Source organism: Falco rusticolus, chromosome 6, assembly GCF_015220075.1.
Source record: "Falco rusticolus isolate bFalRus1 chromosome 6, bFalRus1.pri, whole genome shotgun sequence".
NCBI lineage: Eukaryota > Metazoa > Chordata > Aves > Falconiformes > Falconidae > Falco > Falco rusticolus.
The window spans coordinates 28,896,303-28,917,963 of NC_051192.1; the positions used below are offsets into that span (position 1 = coordinate 28,896,303).

Genomic DNA, 21,661 nt, shown 5'->3' on the forward strand with positions numbered 1-21,661 from the left:
ATTTAAACTATGATCACTAGTGAATTTAGACATTAACTTGGTATCTGTCTTTCCTTACAGCACTTATCTTCACATATATGCCCACTGAGTCCTCTCGGAAAGGAAGTAGAAATTCATGGCCTCATCTGAATCAATGCTGTTATTAAATTTCAATTAATTAATAAATTTGGTGCTAGAGTAAAATTAAAGGTGTTTACTACTCCGGATACACAGAAAGCAGCAAATGTGATTCATTTTGGATAAAAAAGATTCATTTACTTTAAAAAATGGTATTTTAAAGTTATGACACAATGCCACAAGAAAAAATAGGACAGATAAAAGGATTTTTAGCTTTTTCTGTGGAAAACATAGTCATCCTAACAGCTTTAATTTTACACAGAACAAGCTGGTGTTGACAACTTTACAATGCAATAAACCTCTTCCATTTTTTTCCAGGAGCTTTCCTGGCCCTGTAAAATCTAACTCGATTTTATAAGTGAAACTATTGTAGGTACTTCCCGTATCTAAATTTAAATAAATTATAAAAGCCAGCCATTACAATTCTCTAGATAATTACTTGCATTTCTAAATTGAATCTGAGATGGGTTTGTTCTCAGATTGTCTCCAACTGGTAACAAGCACCAAATGTGTATCTTACTGCAAAAGACATCTGATACTCCCTAAGAAATTGTGCTGCATTGTATTTTTAAAAAATCTCTAAAAGATTATCATTAGCATAATTTCACTGCAGTGAAGCCATCACAAAGCACTTAAGGCTTCCCATAAATGAGCACCATTTCATTTATCCAGTTCTGAATGTAAGGATGAATTACTTCAGCCTGCATTATTATTACTACAGTCATGAAAGAACACTGTGGACTGGACACTGCAATGCATGGTAATAACACAACAACATCGTTTGGAAAATACATATGTGCACATGTATATACATGTAAGTTCACACATATAATAGGAAGCCATTCATAGAAGGTACTAAGTTTTGAAAGGTTTGCATGTGATTGAGAAAATGAAGCTGAAATGGTGTGACCAAATAAACTGGGGATTCAATGGCTCCAGTGAGGGAAACAAGTCAATGATGGACTGCACCCACATCTTCAGGAACAGAACAAAACCACCTTCTTAATTATCGTCTGACTTTCAGCCCTATGAAAGTAGTAGAGGCTGGCACATTATCTGGCACCTGTTTTAAAACTTAACATAGACTTCACAGGAATCATCCAATGACAAGCAAATGACAAGCAAAAAAAAAAAGACAAGCAAAACCATGGCTAAGGTTTGCCCACATATCCTGTTTGCCTCAGATGTCAGCTATAAGCATCTCTCTGCTTCAGAGGCAAGGTGGCTGTCACCTCAGGTAGTGGTATTTTGGATTGCATTCAGTCCTAACTCTTCCTGGGCATTGGATAAAGAGCCTAAGTGTCTACCTCAGGACTCCAGGTTCCTCTGCAAAGGCAAGTACTTAAAGGTTTGATGTGCCGCCCAAGCTCTTAATTGGATCCAAACCTGTAATTTGTTCCATAATAGGATGACCTAGCAGGATTATTCACAGCACAGCATGAAAGTAAATGCCAAAGAAGTGAAAATGCAGCAGAACAAAGTTGTATTGATTGTATAAATTGCCTCATTAAACAGCCTTAGGCTGACTATGAATATTTCAGTGTTGTACATCTCTTCAGTTGCACATCTAATGCGTTTCTCGAGTAAACAAGTGATGCTTGGGAAAGCCTTCCTCCCTTATAAACAAAATAAGACATGGGCTCTCAAAGAAAGCTCAGCAGCAATCAATTAGAGATTTTTAAATGAACTGAGGCATAATAGAAGACTCTTATAAAACAGATCTTCAAAATAATTTTGTAATAGCCTGATGGGTTTATTTCACTGAATTTAAAGGAGGTAATTTTTTCCAAAATATAATGCCACCTGTAAAAAACCAAAAAAAACCCAAAAAAAAAGTTATTGAAAATCCCATGATACTGAGAAAATGAAGCTTCAAAATGGCAGTGTTCAACCAGCACTGGCATTTTGTTGTGCTACTTCTCTGCCTAAACAACCAAGAACTTAACAACAGGTTCCAGACAAGCTGTGGCAAAGTGCTGCTGGATGTTTCAGCGTGTTTCTCTATCACTTTTAATTTTGTGTAATAGTGTCACATAGTTTTGAAGGCCAATTACCAGTGAGAACCTCTTTCACAGATTGTGACTGGAGATGAGACAAGCAGATGTCCACCCTAAAAGTGCACTGGAGGAACAAGGTCTTGCCTAGTAAATAGGCAAGACGTGTAACACACCATCCATGCATGTAACAGCTGTGAGACTACCTCTGCCACGCAAGCAGATACCATGGGTCTTAAAACTATTTTTTGAGCTGAAAGTTATTATTAGCAACCCTCTCTGCAAGGGGAGAGAAGAGACTGTGCAGTCAAACACTATTATATCATGCGACCAAGTCCACACATGCTGGAGATAGTCTTCCATTACAGGTGGCTGTTTTCCTCATAGATTTTCTGCCTAATGTTTTTTTCTGTTCTTGGTAAAAATATTTATATTACAGGCAGTTTGACTTCTCAGAACTTAAACACAAGTATTTGCATATTCAGATCAGCTTAGGGTATGCAATGTAGAGAACTACTGGATAGCATGACCATAGACAAAGCGCAACCCTGAGAAAATGAGCAGGAGTGAAACGTTCTAAATTAACCTCTGTTTAAGGCTTGATTTGTGACAGATGCTGACAGCCCAGATCATGACTCCCAGTATTCAGAAAACAGTCCTGGAAATGTTTAACTGAAAAATTTCTACCTCTGTCCACAGAAGAGACTGACAATACTGACAGAAAATCTTAGAACTTGTAATCGCAAGCATGCTAAATAAATGCCAGCTATTATCATAAGCATGTCTGAAGCTGGCCTGACGCTGTGTGAATAGCAGATTACACATTACCAAAAAGAAAATCTTTCCAAAGGAAACATTCAGTCAGAAAAGAGATATGCTAGCTTCTTGCCACCTACAGGTGAAACACTAGAATTCTCACGGTCCAGTGCTAACTACATCTCAGACTCCAGCGTTTGGGGACCAAACTGCCCAGAACTTACATTAAATACAAATAGCATTAGGATTCCAATCTTTATGCAACTTATGGCCTCTTTCCTGGTTACATTTTAAATTTTAAATTCTTCAGTTTCTATAATCAATCCACTTGACAAGGCCTGCTTTGATTGCTTTTTTATGAAGAATAACTGAAAAATCTCCTTTTTTTTCCCCTCCTTACTCCCCTGCCATGCTTCTGCTAATTACCATTGATTAGCAAACAGCTTGCCAATTAACCCTAACAGGGTAGTCATTGGTTTGATAGCACTGCATGTTATCCAAATTAGTTTCAGGCAACTAGCAAGGGGCTGGCAGAGCTCACAATTGCCAAAAAGCTGAATGTTCCAGAACTACTGAGATAAATTATTGAATCAGTTAAAACACATGATTGGAAGTTTGTAAGTATTTTTAAAGCTAGTAAACAAGCTTCTAGTTATCATAGAGTAGAATCAAGAATTAGTAGGAGCAGCAAGACTAGCAGGGCTGTTTTGGTGTTGTGTTTGGGGTTTTTGTTTGTGGTTTGCTCAGTGGTTTTGTGGGTTTTTTTTATTTATGTTGTTGGAGTTTGTTCTACTCTAGTCTGCCATTAATGTTAGTTAAATATAACTAAAAGCTAGCACTGACTTAAAGCAAAAGATCTAAAATGACTTTACTTCCAAAGTGGTTAACTTTTCTAAAAGGCAAAGAGGTTGTTATTGCTAATGCTGTAATTGCAATATTGACAATTGGTGGGCAGCAACTTTTCTCTTTTTTTACATTCAGCTGTCCCTGTCACGTTGGGCAGAACCTTATCTATGGGCTGGCTTTCCTAGGAGTTCCTGCACTGATTCTTCTGGTTGTTGGCTATGCTCTAAATAACCAGACTTGGAGGCTGGTTACAGGCAAAAGGTCTCTTCTTGAGGAAACGGCTACACCAAACCGGTTACTGCAATGCAAACTGGTCTGCTTTGTCTTGTGCAGCATCACTGGGAGAGCACTGGTTGCTCCAGTAACATGGCTAGCAGTGACCCTGATAAATGGCTCATATTATGTCTGTGCTGTGAGTGAGTATGTGTCTGAGCATTATTACGGAGCTAATCCTAATGTTACTGCTAGTGAACGCAGAAGGATATTGGCTGCATTTCCATGCAGTCAGTTAGTTCCTCCGGAGCTGACCCGGGCCAGAGATGAAGTGATTCTTCTACTCCGATACCAGTCACAAGTGAGTAACTCATGTTGCTTCTATTGCCTGCAGAGCTAACGATGACAACTAGAGTTAATTCAGCAGACCAAGTGATAGGAAAAAACAGTATCTTCTGCCTCAAGTGCCAAATCTGTGTTTTGTGAAGCCCACTTTGTTCCTCTAAGTGGAACTGAACTTGAGGTATATAAATTACTATTTGTGGTTGTCCTGTTTATTACTTGCTACTGGAGGATGTATTCTTCCTTGTGTAGTATCTTGAAAAGTACTGTCAAGCAAGACAAACAGAAGTTCAAGAGCCAGAGAGGGTATGAAGTTCCTTCATTCAGACCTAAGAAACATGTGACTAAGGGGCCTAGGCTGTGAGAGCTCCACATGAAGCGTATTAAAATCTTGGGTTTAGATCAGACTCAATTCTAAAAACTTACATACTGGATAAATAACAGGGTGACATTTATATATAAATAACATTTAGTTGTCACTTCAGAGAAAATTGGTTTTGAACAGGCAGGCCTATAAACTAATATAGGCTAGGAATTGGATGGCTTCCGTAACAGCTGTGGAGGCAAAATCCTTAACAAATTACACAACAGAACTTTGTTAAACTTGACAGAAAGAAGCTACTTTACTACATGGCTACCTCTAGTGGGTTTAATGGCAACACACTATTACCAGGCTTGTACCTTGTTAACCTTATTTAGGAAAAGCAAGATAATCTTGCAGATTTTTCTGATGCTCAGAAGTTACTACTGTATTTTCAGCTGTACAGTTCTGTTCTTTTCTTCTTTTTAAGGTGGCTGGCTGGCTTCTAATTGCTGTGGTAGTCATCACTGTCTTCCTGTCTTACTGCCTGGCGAGCTGTTTCTCCCCACTCAGCTTTCTACATTTCAGATACTGGAGCAACTATGTCCATAATGAGCAGGAGCTCTTTGATGAAGCAACAGACCAGCACTCCAGGCTCTTTGCCATGCAGCATGTAAGGAAGTTCTTTGGCTTTGTCCCAGGGAGTGAAAATGTAAAGGAAATCCGTATCCCATCTCTCAGAGAGTGGCAAGCCATTTCTGGTCTGGCCTTTCTAAAACGAGTGGATGAGGAGCACTACGACTACAGCCTCCTCCATGACTGGGCTCTCAAGGAGTCTGTAAATGGAAAATACATGAAGACTGATGGGGACCCTGTGATCAAAACACACCACTGAGTGTCTGAGCCCCCACCAACACGCTGCAGAAAAACAGGAATGTGTCTAGCTCCACGTCAGACCTGAGCTGTTCTGGAACTTCTCAATGCCCGATACCATATTACGCTGCTACATGATGTGAGCAAGTATGTCTTGCTAATGTAGTCCTTTAGCACATGCTTCCAGAAGCCTTTTCTGACTGTGTGTGATTCCTGTGGGATGTGATGGTCTAGGTCTAGATTAGGGTAGGCTGTTCCAGGCTGCAGCTCTCTGCTTTCTAATATTTGTACTAAAAGGATGAGTATGTAGTGGAAGAGAACGTTATTCCCAAATGCTTTTTCTTTCCTTCCATAAAAAAAAAAAACACTTTGAAAATACTAGCTAGACTTTGATTGGATCATATGAGTTCCATTCTGCACAGACCAAAAGAGGTTATCCAGCTTTACCTTAGTGACCCCTAGCAGAAATGCCTTCTCTTCCACATCTTTCTTGTATTATGTGAATAAAATGTACTGAGCTAAGCCTGTGGCAACAGCAGCACAGAAGAAATGTATAGGGAAATGTCAGCAACAAAGGCTGAGTCTACATAGTGATGAGAGAACTTTCAGTTCTGGTAAGGAGATAAAATGCTCACTGAAAAGCACAGGATGGAGGGCCGCAACAGCTGTATGAACACCTACTTCACCTGTAGAAAACTGAGTTCAAATGTATTCTGGGTGAAAGCAATAGTAAGGTCAGTCTCCTATTCCTTTTGGATATACTTCACAATTTGTCAGCTGTTTGTGTGCTTGCCTACTGTACAAATAGCAAACCAGGATGGGAAACAAATCTCACTCTGCAGTAAGGTTTGCTTTGTCTGCAGAAAAACTTACAATCTAGCTGTACTACTGGGCCCATAAATACTACTGTGTTAAAAACTTCTTGCTGAACTTAGTGAAAGAAAGCTTAGTAATATTTTTGTGTTAATTCAGTGTGGTATGATGTGCAGTTACTGCATCTCATCTCTCCAACTCCCTGTCCAGAAGTTTCTAACTCTAAGGGCGGGGGAATGCATACCATAGTTCTTCATAATGCTTCCTGGATTGCTATGCCATGTACGTATGTCCATGTGTGTGCTACAAAGCCATATGCTAGATTATAGGAAGTTATCTGCTGTTAGTAAGTGACCCCAGAGCGTTGAAATGGAAAAATATAATTACTTAGTACATTTTACTAGGAGCCAACAGTAAGCTAAATTGCAGATCTTGGTAAAGTGTTTGGTCTTGAAGATTTAAACTTCTAAACAAAAGCAAGCACTTCATCAAATGCAAATAATGTATGTGCTGAATAACTGGAAAATTATGCATATTTTACATCACTAAACAAATTCTTACAAATTCTGATGTGTATTTCATCTGAATCGTAAACTTTTAGGTATGTGGTGGGTTGATCCTGGCTAGATTCCAGGTGCCCACCAAAGCTGCTCTATCACTCCCCTCCCCAGCTGGACAGGGGAGAGAAAATACAACAAAAGGCTGGTGGATCAAGATAAGGACAGGGAGAGATCACACGCCAATTACCATCACAGGTAAAACAGACTCAGCTTGGGGGTACTTAATTTCTTACCAATCATATCAGAGAAGGATAATGAGAAATAAAACCAAAGCTTAAAACACCTTCTCCCCATTCCTCCCCACTTCAACTCATTCACTAAGTTCTCTATCTCCTGCCTGCCAGTAGTGTGGGGGTGGAATGGGGGTTGTGGTCAGTTTATCACACGTTGTTCCAGCTGCTTCTTCCTCGTCAGGGGAAAGGCTCCTCACGCTCTTCCCCTGCTCCAGCATGGAGTCCCTCTCACTGGAAACAGTCTTCCATGATCTTGTCCAAAATCAGTCCTTCCCGTGGGCTGCAGTTCTTCACACACTGCTCCAGCGTGGGTCCCTTCCACAGGGCACAATCCTTCAGGCACAGGCTGCTCCAGCGTGGGTCCCCTGTGGGGTCACAAGTCCTGCCAGCAAACCTGCTCCAGCCTGGGCTCCTCTCTCCATGGGGCCACAGGTCCTGCCAGGAGCCTGCTCCAGTGTGGGCTTCCCACAGGGTCACAGCCTCCTTGGGGTATCCACCTGCTCCGGCGTGGGGTCCTCCACAGGCTGCAGGTGGGTACCTGCTCCAGCGTTACCCTCCATGGGCTGAGGGGCACAGCCTGCCTCACCATGGGCTGCAGGGGAATCTCTGCTCCAGTGCCTGGGGCACCTCCTGCCTCCTTCTGCACTGACTTTGGTGTCCACAGGGCTGTTAATCTCACATTCTCACTCCTCTCTCCAGCTGCAATTGCTGCTGTGCAGTTTTTCCACCCTCTTTAAATACATTATCCCAGAGGCACTGCCACTGTTGCTGATGGGCTCAGCCTTGGCTAGCAGCAGGTCTGTCTTGAAGCCGGCTGGCATCGGCTCTATCAGGGGAAGCTTCTAGCAGCTTCTCACAGAAGCCACCCCTGTAGGCCCCCCACCCCACTACCAAACCTTGCCACACAAGCCCAACACAAGGTAACAGAACTGCACTCTTCGTATGATCTCCCTAGGAAGCAAAGTACCACTATTAGTAAACACAATGTCCAATTTAACTTTAAAAATCTTTGTGTGTTTTTTTATTTAAGTAAGACAGAAGTGTAATCTGTAATACATGCACCTGATTTGTGTATCTGAAAGTTTTGGCAAAAAAAACCCTAGGCTGTGTCTGGATTTGCATGACAAGATACTAACTGCTGTCTATGTGGGTTCTTTCCACTTCTTGTGTTTTACAGTGCCACTATAAAATGATGCAATATTTGCAGCTAAGAGAAAAAGTGAACTGTCAAATTACTTTAATTTCTTGCTAAACTAACTTTTAAATTAAACTTCAAGTTTTCTGATTTTGCCTACCTACTATTTGCCCTGTATTTTTTTAATAGTTTATAATTCAAAATCCTGATTGGAAGTACTAGCTGTATCTGTCATTCTGAAGTCAGCCTACCAATATACAGACTATAAATAGACTATCAACCCTGTTAGCATATATTAATCCATAGTACCAAATACAGCTTTAGTACTATAGGTGATTTGGTGTATTTCCCTTCACACCTCTGCTCCCTGAAACATGTCATGGATTGGCAGTGAAGTCACAGCTTTCAAAAGAATTCATGATTACAGAAAAATGAATGGGCTGGTACTACAGAGTCTACCTGTGTCTGCTAAAACCTGAGTCATCTTACCCAAAATGAATTTAGAAATGCAGTTTGCTCACTTGAAGTGAAAATTATTCTATTCATGTCCACAATAAAAGTTTTCTGGAAACCCTGGGTTTTTAAAGGGCACCTAGGGGCAAAGTGCCAGCCATACATCCAGCAAACTGATGCACTTTAAAGCTACTCTGTGTACCCGCTATCCATCAGGGTCTGCTGTTGTTTAACCCTCAACAGTTTTGAATTCATCCTTGCGGGTAACACCCGCCAAGCATGGGAGCTCCCAATACTGCTAGCCTTGGCAGCTCCCGTTCTGCACTTACATAACGATGCTGCTTATGCGACGGATTTCTGAAATCAGCGAGTGTTTCCTGGGAAGCTTGCAAGTGCTTTTTAACTCCAAGCTGTACCACCGATTTTTCCAGCTCACCAAATGAACATCCAATTTCAGGCTGAAATGGCATTCAGCTGCTTCCATGGCACTCTCACACCACTTCTAGAAGAAGTTTCGAATCCCCTCCCGTTTGCTGACCCCTAAGAGTTTTCAATGAAAAAAACGATGAAGAGTGAATACCTGCCTAACAGTGCACTTTTTACAGCCACTCTGAAGCCTGCCTCTAGGGGGGGGTCCACACACCTTCAGAAGCCTAAGTAACAGAGCCTGCAGCCTCACGCACTCAGAACACCGCCGTTCCCAGCAGGGCCGGGTCAGGTAACGCACCAGGGCCGTTCCGCCCAGAGCTGAGCGCCAGCAGCAAGTACAAGAATTAACTGACCAAAGGGCACCGCGCTTGATCACTCTGTGAAGACAACCGAAGCTCAGTCAGGCAAAGCACAACCGCTTTTCACCTCAGGCGCGGCCCCTCGCCCGAGCAGCGTGCGCGCGCGCAAGCGCCCGTGCGGGACGTTCGCCACGTGCCGCGCGGCCTCCCGCCCCTCCAGCCCAAAGGCATCCACCGCCGATGGCGCGCGGGCGGCGGCAGGCATGCCTAGCCGCTGCCGGAGCGGAGCGCGCATGCGCGGGCCGGAGGGCCGAGGCAGGGGGCGGGGGTCGCGGCTGGGGGCGGGCGCCCCATGGCCGTTGGCGGCGGCGGGCGACGATGACCGACTACAGCGAGGAGCAGCGCAACGAGCTGGAGGCCTTGGAGTCCATCTACCCGGACTCGTTCACGGGTGAGCGGCGGCGGGGCCCGCGCCTGGCTGCGCCGCACGGCCGCGGCCGTGTGAGGGAGGGGCGGGAGGCCCCGGCGGGCGCAGCCGCCCCCTGCGCCGTGCCCGCCCTGGCGCCGCGCGCTATTAGCTGCACGCGCTCAGGGTATCTTTCTTTTTTTTTGTTTGTTTTTGTTTTTTTGTTGGTTTTTTTTTTCTGGTTTTCCCTGGACGGGAAAGCAAAGCACTTGCCGGCGGCTCTCGCCAGGTGCGCGGCGGTGCGTGCGGCCGGCGTGGCGGTACCGGTGGCCGGCTGGGCGGTGCTTGACGCCGTGGTACCGCCGCCCAGCGCGGGCACCGGCTGGGCCCCGGGTGGCGGCTGGTGGAAGGTGCTCTTTGGAGAAGCCTCTCCGAAGACGCGGGCGGTGGCAGTCGGGCCATGGGCTGTGCGCTGCCCGGCTGTCCTGTCCGGCAGCAGCCCCTCACAGCACCGGGCGTTCGGGTGTGCTTGAAGGTGCCGGTTGCTCTGTAAGTGCGTTGCCGATGTCTGCCATGCTCCATCGCAGACGTGTGGTGGAGCAAAGGCCAGCTTTAGTTCCCAGGTGCAGTGTGTTAAATTGTTAAATTGCTAAAACTTTCGTATGATGGATACATTGGTTTGTCAGATGTTCAGGACTTCCTAGTTACCGTCAATTAAGAGTATCTGCTGTAGCAGCTAATCCGATGTGATTTATGGTGCTCAGTATCCAAAGAATTGTAACGGTGAAAAAAAATTTTGTATTTTCTGTTTCTTTCCTGCACGGTATCTACTCTGCCTGAGGTCCCGTAGTATCTTACTTGGCAGCAACTTCATCATACAGACATTTGCCCATTACATTTGCTTTTGCTTTAATCTAAAAAGCTTTTAGATTCTTCAGTTTTACATTAAAGGTACACGAATTGATCTCTGGTAGCTGGGGATGCTGAATCACTGATACCAATATGGAAGTAATATACTTTCATATAGCTTCTACGCTGATACTTACTCTGAGTTACTGTTCGTTTATGTAATGCTCTTATGCCCAAAAGAAGACGGAGGAAAAACGTTGGTGGTATGTTAGGAATCTGGCAAAATTCAATTAATACTGTGAAAGCATATATGTAGTAGATCTGGTACAGGTTATAACAGTGACACAGAGCAGTCCTTATCTGAGGATAGGGTCTGCAACCCACAATTGTGCAATGAGGCTTCTAGTTTGTGAAACTTTAGATCACAGAGCTTGCGGTTTTTGCATCTCTGTAGAACTGCTTGTCTGTCTTCTAGCTGCCTCATTCATGCAGTTTCATTCTAGTACTTACTTGGGTAGTACATTCCTGAAGAAAAGCACTATGTGTTTCTTTTCTGGTTTAAGAAGCATTTGTTACATTAAGCTGTCCTAAATACAGAAATAGGTGCAGACATACTACAAAATAGCCCAGGGTCAAGAGTGCAGTGGATGCTCATCACACATACCTGGTGCAGTAAAGCAAATAAGCTTTGGGAACTTTCTCCATGCATCCAGTGCATGAACAGAAGTTGTTTGATGGTGGGTGGATTTGCATTTTTTGGAAAAGTGAAACTTCCAAACGAGAAAACTTTCCAAGAAAGAAACTTTTTGATATTATATGGTTTCATTCAAAGAGCACTCCAAACATCACATCATATGGAAAATAGCTGTTTACTGAGAAGTATTTATTAATAGTGTAAAAAGATGCTTAACACTGTATCAGGAGCATCCTTGTTTCATTTGTCTTTGAGAAGTTCAGTTTTAATGATGTGAAGAACTTGCTGTCTGATTTTAAGGAATCTCTCCTTTTCTTTTTCATTCTTTGAACAGTATTGTCAGAAAAGCCGACGACTTTCACAATTACTGTGACATCTGAAGCAGGAGAAAATGATGAAAGTAAGTTGATCGTTTCTTAACATATATAGGAGGAGTTTCTGTGTAAGCCTAATTCTATCACCAGCAACTAGGTATACCTCCACCTAAGTGGAGGCTCTTGGGGGCCTGATCCAGCAAGCATTCCTCAGAAAATGTAGTTCAAGGATTCTGGTGATTGTGTTTAGTTCATAGAAATACTGTGCACTCTCACTAGGGCTACTTTCTGAGATGCTGAACCTCCAATACTTTGTAGCATAGCTTCAGAAAGTATTATGGATTGTCATCATCCCCGTAGTAGTTTACAGCCATGTTGTGAGGTGATTTTCTAGCCACTGTATGTATGCCAGCCACTTGGGAGAGCTGAGTCTGTGTACTGTGAATATGCAGTCCTCAAGAGCAGTTTCAGCGTGAAGAGCTGTGGGTCCCGACTCCCTATGCATTTGTTGGTATCGGTGATTGCATGGGCTTTTTGTAAGCAAGCCTTGCCCCAAGTAAGTTTGAGAGCTGCTCTTCTGGGTTACTGGATCAGAAGGAAGAAACTGGTGCTGTCTGCTTCAGTTTTAAAGGAGGAAGTCCTGCTTGGAGCAGGTGTCTGTGTTAAAGAGACTGCTGGACTGCCAGAACTGTGAGTCTGGAACTAAAAGGCGGCTTTTCCCCTGGTATTCTGGCAGTATATTTGAAAGGAACTTGATTCTCTTTTGCCTTGTTTCTGTTATCCTGGCTCTGGGTGGCTTCAGGTTGAATGCATTCTCAGCCAGTTCTCTGCTTAATAATAACTTCTACTGGGCATTGTGTCCTTGTCATATGATTTGTGTGGAGCTCTGGTACCCAACACGGAGGTTGATACCCCAGCCAGACACACAGTATTTGATGCATTAATATGCTAAGATTCTCTCTAGATCTGTTGTTAGGACTGTTCCTCATTTTCTCCAGCTTTAAGTGGAATATGAGGGAAAAGAGGTTACTGCTGTAGTACCCACTGTACCACAGAAGGTTTTCCCATTAATAGCCTTTAATAATTGGGTAATATAAGGATAAACATAATCTTAATTTCTCAGAACTCTTGCATTATATTTAAATCTGTTCATATAGTTTAACATCTGTTAAAATGTAAAAAGTAAGATGACCGTTCCTTTTAGACAAGAGTATTTTATATATTAAAATGTTTAGGCTGCTGATGCAATAGAAAAATATACAATGAAAGTTACAGAGTTAACACTGTAAGAATATATGCTTTTTCATCTTGTAGCTGTCCAAACAACCCTTAAGTTTACCTATAGAGAAAAATATCCTGATGAAACTCCACTTTATGAAATTGTGTCACAGGAGAATCTTGATGATAATGATGTCATGGACATAATAAAGCTACTAGAACAACAGGTAAGGAACACTTAATATCTCTGTTCGGCTTGATATTACTTCACACTTTAGCCAGAAGTTCTCTCTCAAATCAGTTATGTTCTGAGATGTGTGCTACTGATTTGAAACCTATTCCATACTGTAGGGACTGACTTTGAGGTTTGAGTTTGGTAAATGATATTGAGGTAAATTATGATAATGAGGTAAAATATAGGGCTAATTCAGTGTGCACAGATACAATAATGAAACGGAAGTGCTCTAGGTCTTCCCAGCTTTTGCAGTTCTAGTTTAAGGTGAATTTGTTTAACTGTATATATAGTATTTGTGGAAATAAGCCACTTTAATTTTCTTTGGAAAGATTAAAAAATGCTACATTGATTTTTTTGATTCTTTCTAATAACATAACTGTTTGAGGGGGTGGATCTCTTCAACCTTTGGGATTTTGCATTGTGAAGGAGTGAGAAGGAAACACTTTCTCTGTTTCAGGAATTCTTGAAAAGTCCCCCCTGCCTTAAAATGACTGTAATATGTTAAGTAGATGTACGTTCCTTCCGGTTTATTTCATATAACCTTCCTTCCATCAACTTATGTTTTTGGGGTTTTTTGGGAAACTGTCCCAATTCAAAGGGGCATAGAGTGGCATTAAGGAATAAGCCATTTCAGGAAAGCAGGAGTTCTGAGTGACTATTGTCCTGTTGTCTCTTATGATTTATGATACTCATATCTTGGAGTTGTATTCCTAATATAAGTTTTGTTCTATTCATGAAAAAGCCTTCCAGATGTCTATAATATGTTGATAACCTGAACAGAGGTGTTCATCATTTGTGTTTTGCTGCGCACCCGTTTGGGAGTAACTTTAACTGGGCAGTTGACTTGAATTTTACAGCCAGCTTTTGAGGCTGGCGCAGAGCACCTCAGCTGTGTTACCTGCCTTTTCACAGCATACTGCTTTCGCAACACACTCAATGGAATTCAGCTGCTGAAGGTTTGAGGTTCTCCTTGTTTGAAGTTGACTTCTTTGTGTTGTAGGCAGAAGAAAATTTAGGAATGGTAATGATCTTCACTCTAGTCTCAGCAGTACAGGAGAAATTAAATGAAATAGTGGATCAAATAAAAACACGAAGAGAAGAGGAAAAGAAACAGAAAGAAAGAGAAGCAGAAGAAGAAGAGAAAGTATGTAAAAATAATGTTTTCAAGTAAAAATTTCCCACTTTTTTTAAATGCATGGTTTTGATGCAGGAGAAATTCTCAGTTATGCTGGGAGAGGAACATCAGTCCCAAAGCTGACACATTTTAAAACTGAAGGGCTAGAAGATTCTTTAGTGCATTTAACTGATAATTTTTTCCCCCCTCCGTGTTCTAAGGCAGTCTTTTCAGAGATTTATTGCATGTTTACGATCATTTCTAGCATTACTTCCTAAGGCAGGGGCAGAGGTTTTTCCCAAATGAAATCAAAGTCGCTGTAGCCAGTTTTTTGCTTGAAGAGGCAAGAAGGAATGGGGACCAAAAAAGGCCTAGAATGTGGCGTGCTGCATGCAGGCTGCATGGTCTGAGGAAGTCTGTCTTCCTTGCTAGACTGAGCGGGTAGGGTGGAAGCAGTGGGACCAGTCTTCAAGACTGGTTTGTCTTCCCTGCTCCTGTCTTTTCTTCCAGCCACTGTGAAATAGTTTTTCCATTCATGGAATGTGCCATAAGTCCAACAACTGAGTCTTCACTTCCTTCCTGAGAAATAGCTAGAGCGTGATGGTACTTGGAAGGTTTAGTATGTCTGAAAATGGCAGAAAAATAGCTGGAAAAAAATATCCTTTTTTCTGTCTGAACAAGACAGAAGGGCTTATGTATTTTAACAGACAATATTTCAGTGTAGATTGCAGTTAAGAGTTGATAAGAAGTTCTGTGTACTTATGGTTAACCTGTATTAGTGGTGTGTTCCTAATTATTGCGTTGTACGTCCAATACTAGTACGCAGGGCTTTTCTGTAAGAATTTCCACCTCAGTGCAGCTGTCTGAAGGGAGAGTCCCATGACAAAAAAACAGTAAGAATGTGTTCTTTGTATATTCTCAGGGTTAGGATTAATTTCTCAGAATAACTTCACAGCAAGCAGTGCTTCTGGAATGTTGTGATTTAAATAATTATGAGAATGGTCGTCTTTACTTGTAGATTTGCAAGTTATGTTTGCATCCTTGTTTTCTGTTCTTTCAGCAACGTTTTCATGGCACTCCTGTTACCATTGAGAACTTCCTAAATTGGAAAGCAAAGTTTGATGCAGAACTCCTAGAAATAAAAAGGAAAAAAATGAAAGAAGAAGAACAAGCGGGCAAAAATAAATTAAGTGGTATGACTTAAAACTGGTCCTGAAGTTTTTGCAATGTTATTGGACTACAGCTCTTAATGCAGTATTTCATTATTGTACTCCATGTCATGTGAAATCTTTGAGTGCAGAATTTGGGCTAAATACAAAGCTAATAGATACAGGATTTCTGCTGAAGGCATAAAAGTTCCCAAAATGTGCGTTTAAGCTTCTTTGTTCTGTGCTGGACAGTATATCAATTGGAGCTGCTACTGACAGGTGTTATTCTGGTAGAGATAGTTGGGGTTTGTTAAACAACAGAAAGAAAGAATCTACATCAGTTTATTGATTTTTGCCTTTATTGCACTGGATCATACAGTGACTTTAGATTATTCAAGCGCATGTGGCAGTTTGGGATGCTGTTGCAGGACTGAAGCAACACAGAGGCTGGCTGCTGCTGTGACAAGCTTAACAATGCCTAGTGAGAATGGCTCTGATATTTTTGGGGAAGAGCTTGTCATATCAGTGGTTTTGGGCTCTGTGTTTTGCAGATCACGGTCTGTCCAGCAGAAAGCAAATTCTGTATCCAGTGGGCAAAATGTGGAGGAAATTTCTTACCTATAGGTTCTCATAATAGAAGTAATCTTGGGCATTCTCCTCCACACTCCATGGCTTAGCTTTGGACCTGTTCTCCTGTGACGCTGGATCTACTTTTTAACCTGATTACCTGAGAAAACATGACCATGTGATCATGCTGTGTCTCTGTTATGTTTTCTCCAACCTTCTGAAGGCTTTTGAAACTTTTGACTAGTTTGGATGAAATTTGACAGAGAGATAGAAATTTTAATGGTAGGTAGTTTCATGAAAAGCTGTACAGGGTAGGGGACATGTTTGCTTCCCCTCTGAAGGGAATGCATTTGGGAATCTGCAAAGCTGAAATAGTAGAAATCAGGCTGCTTCTAGTTTTCTTGTTCTTAAAATTGTTAACATGCTGTGTCTGTTTTCCTCTATACAAGTCTGGTTTAGTTTTCTTTACAAAACTAAACCCAGATTTATTCTCAGATGTCGTGAGTGTAACCCCAGTAGAAGTAAAAGGTGTCTTAAATGTTTTACTGTGAACACCAACCAGTCTTGCTGGCAGAAGCTTGCATAAGCAGTGCAAATATAGACAGATTATGGTTTATGTGGAAAGAGTCCTGAGTTTTTCTTCCCCTACCTCCCAATTAGAAAGGCTTCTACTTTGCTTTGTGTAGTATTTCCTTCACAGATACGTGTGTATAGAAGCTGGCGATTTGTGTGTAGATCCAAGTTGCTTTTTGAATGAGGAGGACTGATGGAGGAGGCAGCTAATTTCCTTTCTTGTTCCCACAGAGGATTTCTTGTGGAATACAAGATGAGGACTGAAGCAGTAACAACTGATCACAGGCTCTGGGGCAATATGGTGTAAAATTTCCAAACCCCCATTATTAAAGCCTTAGTGACTGTAAGAAACAGTAACCCGTTCACATGTGAGAGCAGGAAGCCTGCTGGCATGGAAGAAACCTGGATGAATACTCAAAAAATTAGAACGGGGAACTTACAGAATAAGTAGCTTAAAAAAACCCAGAACAAAACAAAAAACAAACAAAAAAAGCCCACCTCACCCTGCTCAAAATGGTTAATTTTAAAAGCCTAAAATACATGTGCTAACTATTGTTGCCTTAGGTTGGTCAGTATTTCAGATTTTGACTTGCTAATATGTTATTTTTTACTTTTATTTGTAGGTAAGCAGCTGTTTGAAATGGATCACAACCTTGACACCTCTGACATCCAGTTCTTGGAGGAAGGTAAATTTCTGTTTGTTTCCACAACTGAAAGACAGTGGCTTAAAATAGGTCAAAATTCCTAAGCAAAATCTCTTATTATATTTCTGTCCTAGTATCTTACCTTGATACCACTTTTTACATTAGAAGAACTTTAAAAGTATTGTTTTGCAAATTGAAGTGCTTTTAGTTTCTTTCAAAAAACAAACAGAACAGTTTCAAGATGCTGAAGTGTACTTACTTGCAGTTTTGAGCTTGAGTTGGTTTTACTTCTGTTGCTTCTATTCAAGTTTTTGGACTGGAAGCAGAACCAAAAACAAGTAAAGCAAAACCAAAAAAGACATAACCGCCAGCCTTCTTACCCCGGACTTCAAGCACAGATCTTGAAATTCTGTCTCCTTTCTGAATCTTGACCTGCAAGATGTTTACAATTGGTGTTAAATGAAATGCTGATTGCATCTGTGCAACCCAGTTCTTAATGGTTTTGTGCACACTTATTTATTGTCTTACTGAAAATGTCTGACCTGGTGCCAGCTGAAAATTTTGTAAACCTGTGCCAAAAGATGTTAAACTTGGAAAATATGTTGGAGATAAATCAACTAAATCTACTCACAGTCACTTATCAACTTAATTTTCTGTACTGTCTTTTAATATCCTTGTTTAAAAGACTGATTTTTGAGTTAAGACAGCTATTTAATGTAGCTGCATTATCTACTGGTATTGCAAAACACACGTGGAAGAGTCAACAATTTTCTCTTCAAGTTACAATGTAAAAGTCATTTATGAACATCAGTGAGTATAAACTTGAAATGGTAGTAATGAGGGAGTTGAGTTTCTTTTAGTTAGGGGGCATAATTTAAACTTGTCTTCCTCTAAAATGTCTGAAGTGAAGCTGGGTTGTTGATAGACCTCTGTATTTGGGCTCTGTGCCCAAATGACTTGCGATTAATGGATTAATTTTTAATCCTGTTTCTATTGTGATTAAAAACTCCTGTTCTTATTGCTGTTTGCATTCTATCAACAATGCAACAGGTTACTAACTGCAATTTAATATTGCAATACTGTGTAATAAGTAATTCTAATTTTTACAGTTTAAACAGGATAATGTTGTTATCTTTTAGAAGGAGATGGTTTTAAAGGCTCTTTCAAATCTAGTGAAAGAAAACAACATTACTTAGTGGCCAGAGGATGTCACTGATGATAGTCACAAATAAAACAGCAATAATCCTCCAGTTTTATCCTTAGGTCAGCATCATCTTTTTCAGAAGAAAGTGTGAAACCATACAAAGCTTTTAAAATTTAAATCTGAAAGCAAATGTATGTATGTAGGCATATAAAATGGTGTGTAAGGGTTGCTTGGGTTTTTTTGGGGGGGTGTCTTTTTTTTTTAATAAACCCTGTGTTTTTGTGGCTATGATTGTAACTATTCCAGCACCTGAGATCCTGAGCTCCTACTTTGATGGTACCTGGGAGAAAAGATCTCTGCTTCTAGGATCTATAAATTCTCCCAGTGCATTCTGAGGTCCTGTGTGACTTTTGTCTTGTCTGAGTTTTGGTATGAGGGAAAAAAGTTTCACTTTAGTTGTAAAAAGATAAAATGGAAAAGGAAAAGCCACATGTCTAAGTCAGTTATCAGCTACCTACATTGAAGAATAAATACAAAAAAGCATTGTTTATTTTGTAGTTAGGTACTGGTTTCCTACTTGCATGAAAATAAATTATTTTTGTGTTCTTTGCAGCTGGAAACAGTGTGGAGGTCGATGAATCTTTATTCCAAGAAATGGATGATTTGGAGTTGGAGGATGAAGAGGATGACCCTGACTACAACCCTGTTAATTTAGATAGCGATTAGACTTTTTTGAACTGGCTCTGTCATCAGTATGGACATATGTAAGCAGAGAGGGACAGGCAGGAAAGCCACAGTATCTGTGGTTTTAGTAGTGTGTATTGGTTTTCTTTTTTTTTTTTTTTCCCCAAAGAAAATAACCAAGATATTTTAAATCCAGGAGAATGGTCTTCTGCTGACTTTCATAATAAATAAATTAACTTTAATATTTCAGATGAAAAATTTTAGAAATTTTGATCTGTCTGGAAATGCTATTCTACTTGCTCTTACTTTTTCCCTCCCACTTCTGTAATTGTCCTTTGAAGAGACGTGACAACGAGCAAGATGGAAAGATGTTATAGCAAGTACTGAAGACACCTGCCTCTGAAGGCTGAGCAGCTGTTCTGCTATCTTCCACCTGGGACATACATGGGCAGCTTTGGTGAATAAAAGGGATCACATACTATGCAGTTATTTTTTTTTATGTTTTTTTCTTGTGTGGAATTTTGTAACACTTGAAGTCAGTTCTGGTACCACAACCTAGCAGCTGTAGATAGGCAGTTCTAGTCACCTTTTAATAAGGCATCACTTTAATAAAGTTGCATGGAAATGCTTTCCATACCACTACATAGTAGTAGAACTACTACATAAAATCTTCTGCTGTCCTTGAGTACAGTAGTTTCAAAATGACTAGTTCAAATCTGTGGGGAAAAAATCAGAATGAGGTGGAAGTCCTCTTGAAAAGTTTGGTTGATTTGTTCAGAGAGGAAACATAATAAGTGAAGTGCAGTACCAGGATTTATAGGGTTCTTAAAGGTCTGAATGTAATGGGTGTTGTTTTAGAAGCATCGTGTTGGCAGCTTATAAATGCACAATGTACAGGAAAGCTACACATCAACTCACGGATGTTAACCATCCTGCAGAGTTGTGTATGGAGCCAACAGCTTGATGCTAGACGACTCCTCCCTTCCCACCTCCAAAAAAACCCCAAAACACTGCGAGAACTGTGGCGTTTAAACATGCAGTGTTTGAGACTCCATCAGCTAGAAGGATGACTATGGATGAAGGTTTCAAAAGACAACTCTCCAAATAGAGAACCACCAGGCGCCTCAATGATTAAACACTGTGTGCTGAATTTTGAAATACTGTTCGTAGACTGCCTTAACTGCACCAGCTTCAACCTTTGAAGAGGGTTGCACTAAAGTATTGCAGTGTTTAGAGGAATAATAAATTTATGAATTCAATATTTGGAAATACTGTATTCAGAATTTAATTCCGGAAATAATTTAATGGTGTATAAGATTCTCTGCTCATATCGCTTGAGAGCACCTGTTTAGGATGATCTCCTTTAACATGTTTTCAGTAGTCTTTTCGTTTTGTATTCAAGATGAATGAGTTTCTATTAGGTAGAAATAAATGTTCAAGTACCTTGTAAATACTTTTATAAATTAACCATGTGCCTTTGCTCCTACTGTCCTCTATTTGATCTTTTTAATTTTGGCTACTAAGAGCTCTAAACAAGCATCTAGTTTTCAATGATAATGTTGTATGTTTCAAAGCAATAAGCGAGATCTGTGTTCCAGCAGTTACCAAATATGTTAAAAAAAATGTGAGCTAATGTGATATTAAATCTGAATTTTCCAAAGATACAGTTGGATTGAAAGATTCATAGTGACTACATCCAGCTTCCTGTGTAATTGCTAGGATGCTTTAAAATGCTCTTCAGTACTGGTCTTAATTTACTTCTGGTATGTCTCAATTCAGCTGCATAAAAATATTTAACTCCTAAGGCTGCTTTTCATTTTCAGCAATGTATGTTTAAAACTGGCATTTTTTCATAGGAGTGAATTAGTTCTCTTTACATCTGAACTGAATCCAAGAATGCAGTGTAGTCTGTGCAAAATGTGGTAATCTGAGAAAATTTTCCAAGTGGGTCACTGACAAGAATGATGTACGTATGAAAAAATGTTTCTTGTTAATGGCATTTCTAGATTAATGAAATTTTCTAGTCTGTTTTCACACTAACATATTTATTGGTTTTCAGGCAGAGGGTCTGTAGCTGAAACATGTTAAAATGTGAAAACACTTTCACTGTTACATCTTATATTTCAAAGCAGAGGAAATAAGGTTTGAAGTGACAAAAAATTGCATAAAGTCTGTTCCTCCAAGTCTTTGGAACAAGTTTCAGTGACTCAATCTGAACTTCAGATTCATTTAGCTTTGTTAGCAATTAACATCTGTGAAATAAAAGGGAATTTGACTGAGAGTAAGCTCGGCTATGTTTGCGTGTTTTAGATTGCTGAAATGGAATGAGGTAAGGTTTCTTTGGTGGTAGAAGTTTAGGTGAGATATTTAAAGTTTACTTATGCACTTTGGATTAGATTGAAGTCTGATTCATATTAATCTAATAAAATTCCATTGATGAACTTTGATGAGATTTTAGTAATTCAGAATTATGGTGCTGACAGCCTTGCTTGTACCTTGCTTTTAACGAAGTCCAAAGCGTACCCTGTAATGCATGTAGGGAGACTGTTATGGGTTGCAACACTGCACTACAACCGGAGCTAATCTAGTTTTGCTCATGCTGAACTTTCTCAATAGTGGTGCCTGAGCTCTAGTAAAATTCAGAGGATGGTGCTGTAGGGGAATACAATCTTGGGTATGCTGCAAAACCTAGGATTTTGCATCCAAA

The 21,661-nt window shown here is 40.6% G+C and overlaps 2 protein-coding genes across 3 annotated transcripts; both read left to right on the forward strand.

Annotated features, from left to right (window-relative positions):
• The first annotated feature begins 3,729 nt into the window (after nucleotides 1-3,729).
• CALHM4 (calcium homeostasis modulator family member 4) lies at nucleotides 3,730-5,807 on the forward strand. Its single transcript, XM_037393146.1, has 2 exons — nucleotides 3,730-4,287; nucleotides 5,060-5,807. The coding sequence occupies exons 1-2, from the start codon at nucleotides 3,730-3,732 to the stop codon at nucleotides 5,462-5,464; spliced, it is 963 nt and encodes a 320-aa protein (XP_037249043.1). The 3' UTR covers nucleotides 5,465-5,807.
• Nucleotides 5,808-9,606: 3,799 nt separating this feature from the next.
• RWDD1 (RWD domain containing 1) lies at nucleotides 9,607-21,395 on the forward strand. Of its 2 annotated transcripts, none has more exons than XM_037392495.1 (7): nucleotides 9,607-9,815; nucleotides 11,648-11,713; nucleotides 12,942-13,072; nucleotides 14,081-14,224; nucleotides 15,255-15,387; nucleotides 17,106-17,168; nucleotides 18,884-21,395. In XM_037392495.1, exons 1-7 carry the CDS (start codon nucleotides 9,743-9,745, stop codon nucleotides 18,994-18,996), a joined length of 723 nt encoding a protein of 240 aa, XP_037248392.1. In that variant the 5' UTR covers nucleotides 9,607-9,742; the 3' UTR covers nucleotides 18,997-21,395. The 2 variants fall into 2 exon arrangements, with proteins under 2 accessions (XP_037248392.1, XP_037248393.1); XM_037392496.1 differs by having other exon boundaries at nucleotides 9,757-9,815; nucleotides 13,019-13,072.
• Nucleotides 21,396-21,661: the final 266 nt, after the last annotated feature.

Excerpts from the sequence above, each read along its gene's own strand:
- RWDD1 (XM_037392495.1), top strand. The coding sequence starts at position 9,743 with ATGACCGACTACAGCGAGGAGCAGCGCAACGAGCTGGAGGCCTTGGAG. Across the intron at positions 9,816-11,647 it reads CTACCCGGACTCGTTCACGG|TATTGTCAGAAAAGCCGACG; the intron begins GTGAGCGGCGGC and ends TTCTTTGAACAG. Across the intron at positions 14,225-15,254 it reads AAGCAGAAGAAGAAGAGAAA|CAACGTTTTCATGGCACTCC; the intron begins GTATGTAAAAAT and ends CTGTTCTTTCAG.
- CALHM4 (XM_037393146.1), top strand. The coding sequence starts at position 3,730 with ATGACTTTACTTCCAAAGTGGTTAACTTTTCTAAAAGGCAAAGAGGTT. Across the intron at positions 4,288-5,059 it reads TACTCCGATACCAGTCACAA|GTGGCTGGCTGGCTTCTAAT; the intron begins GTGAGTAACTCA and ends CTTCTTTTTAAG.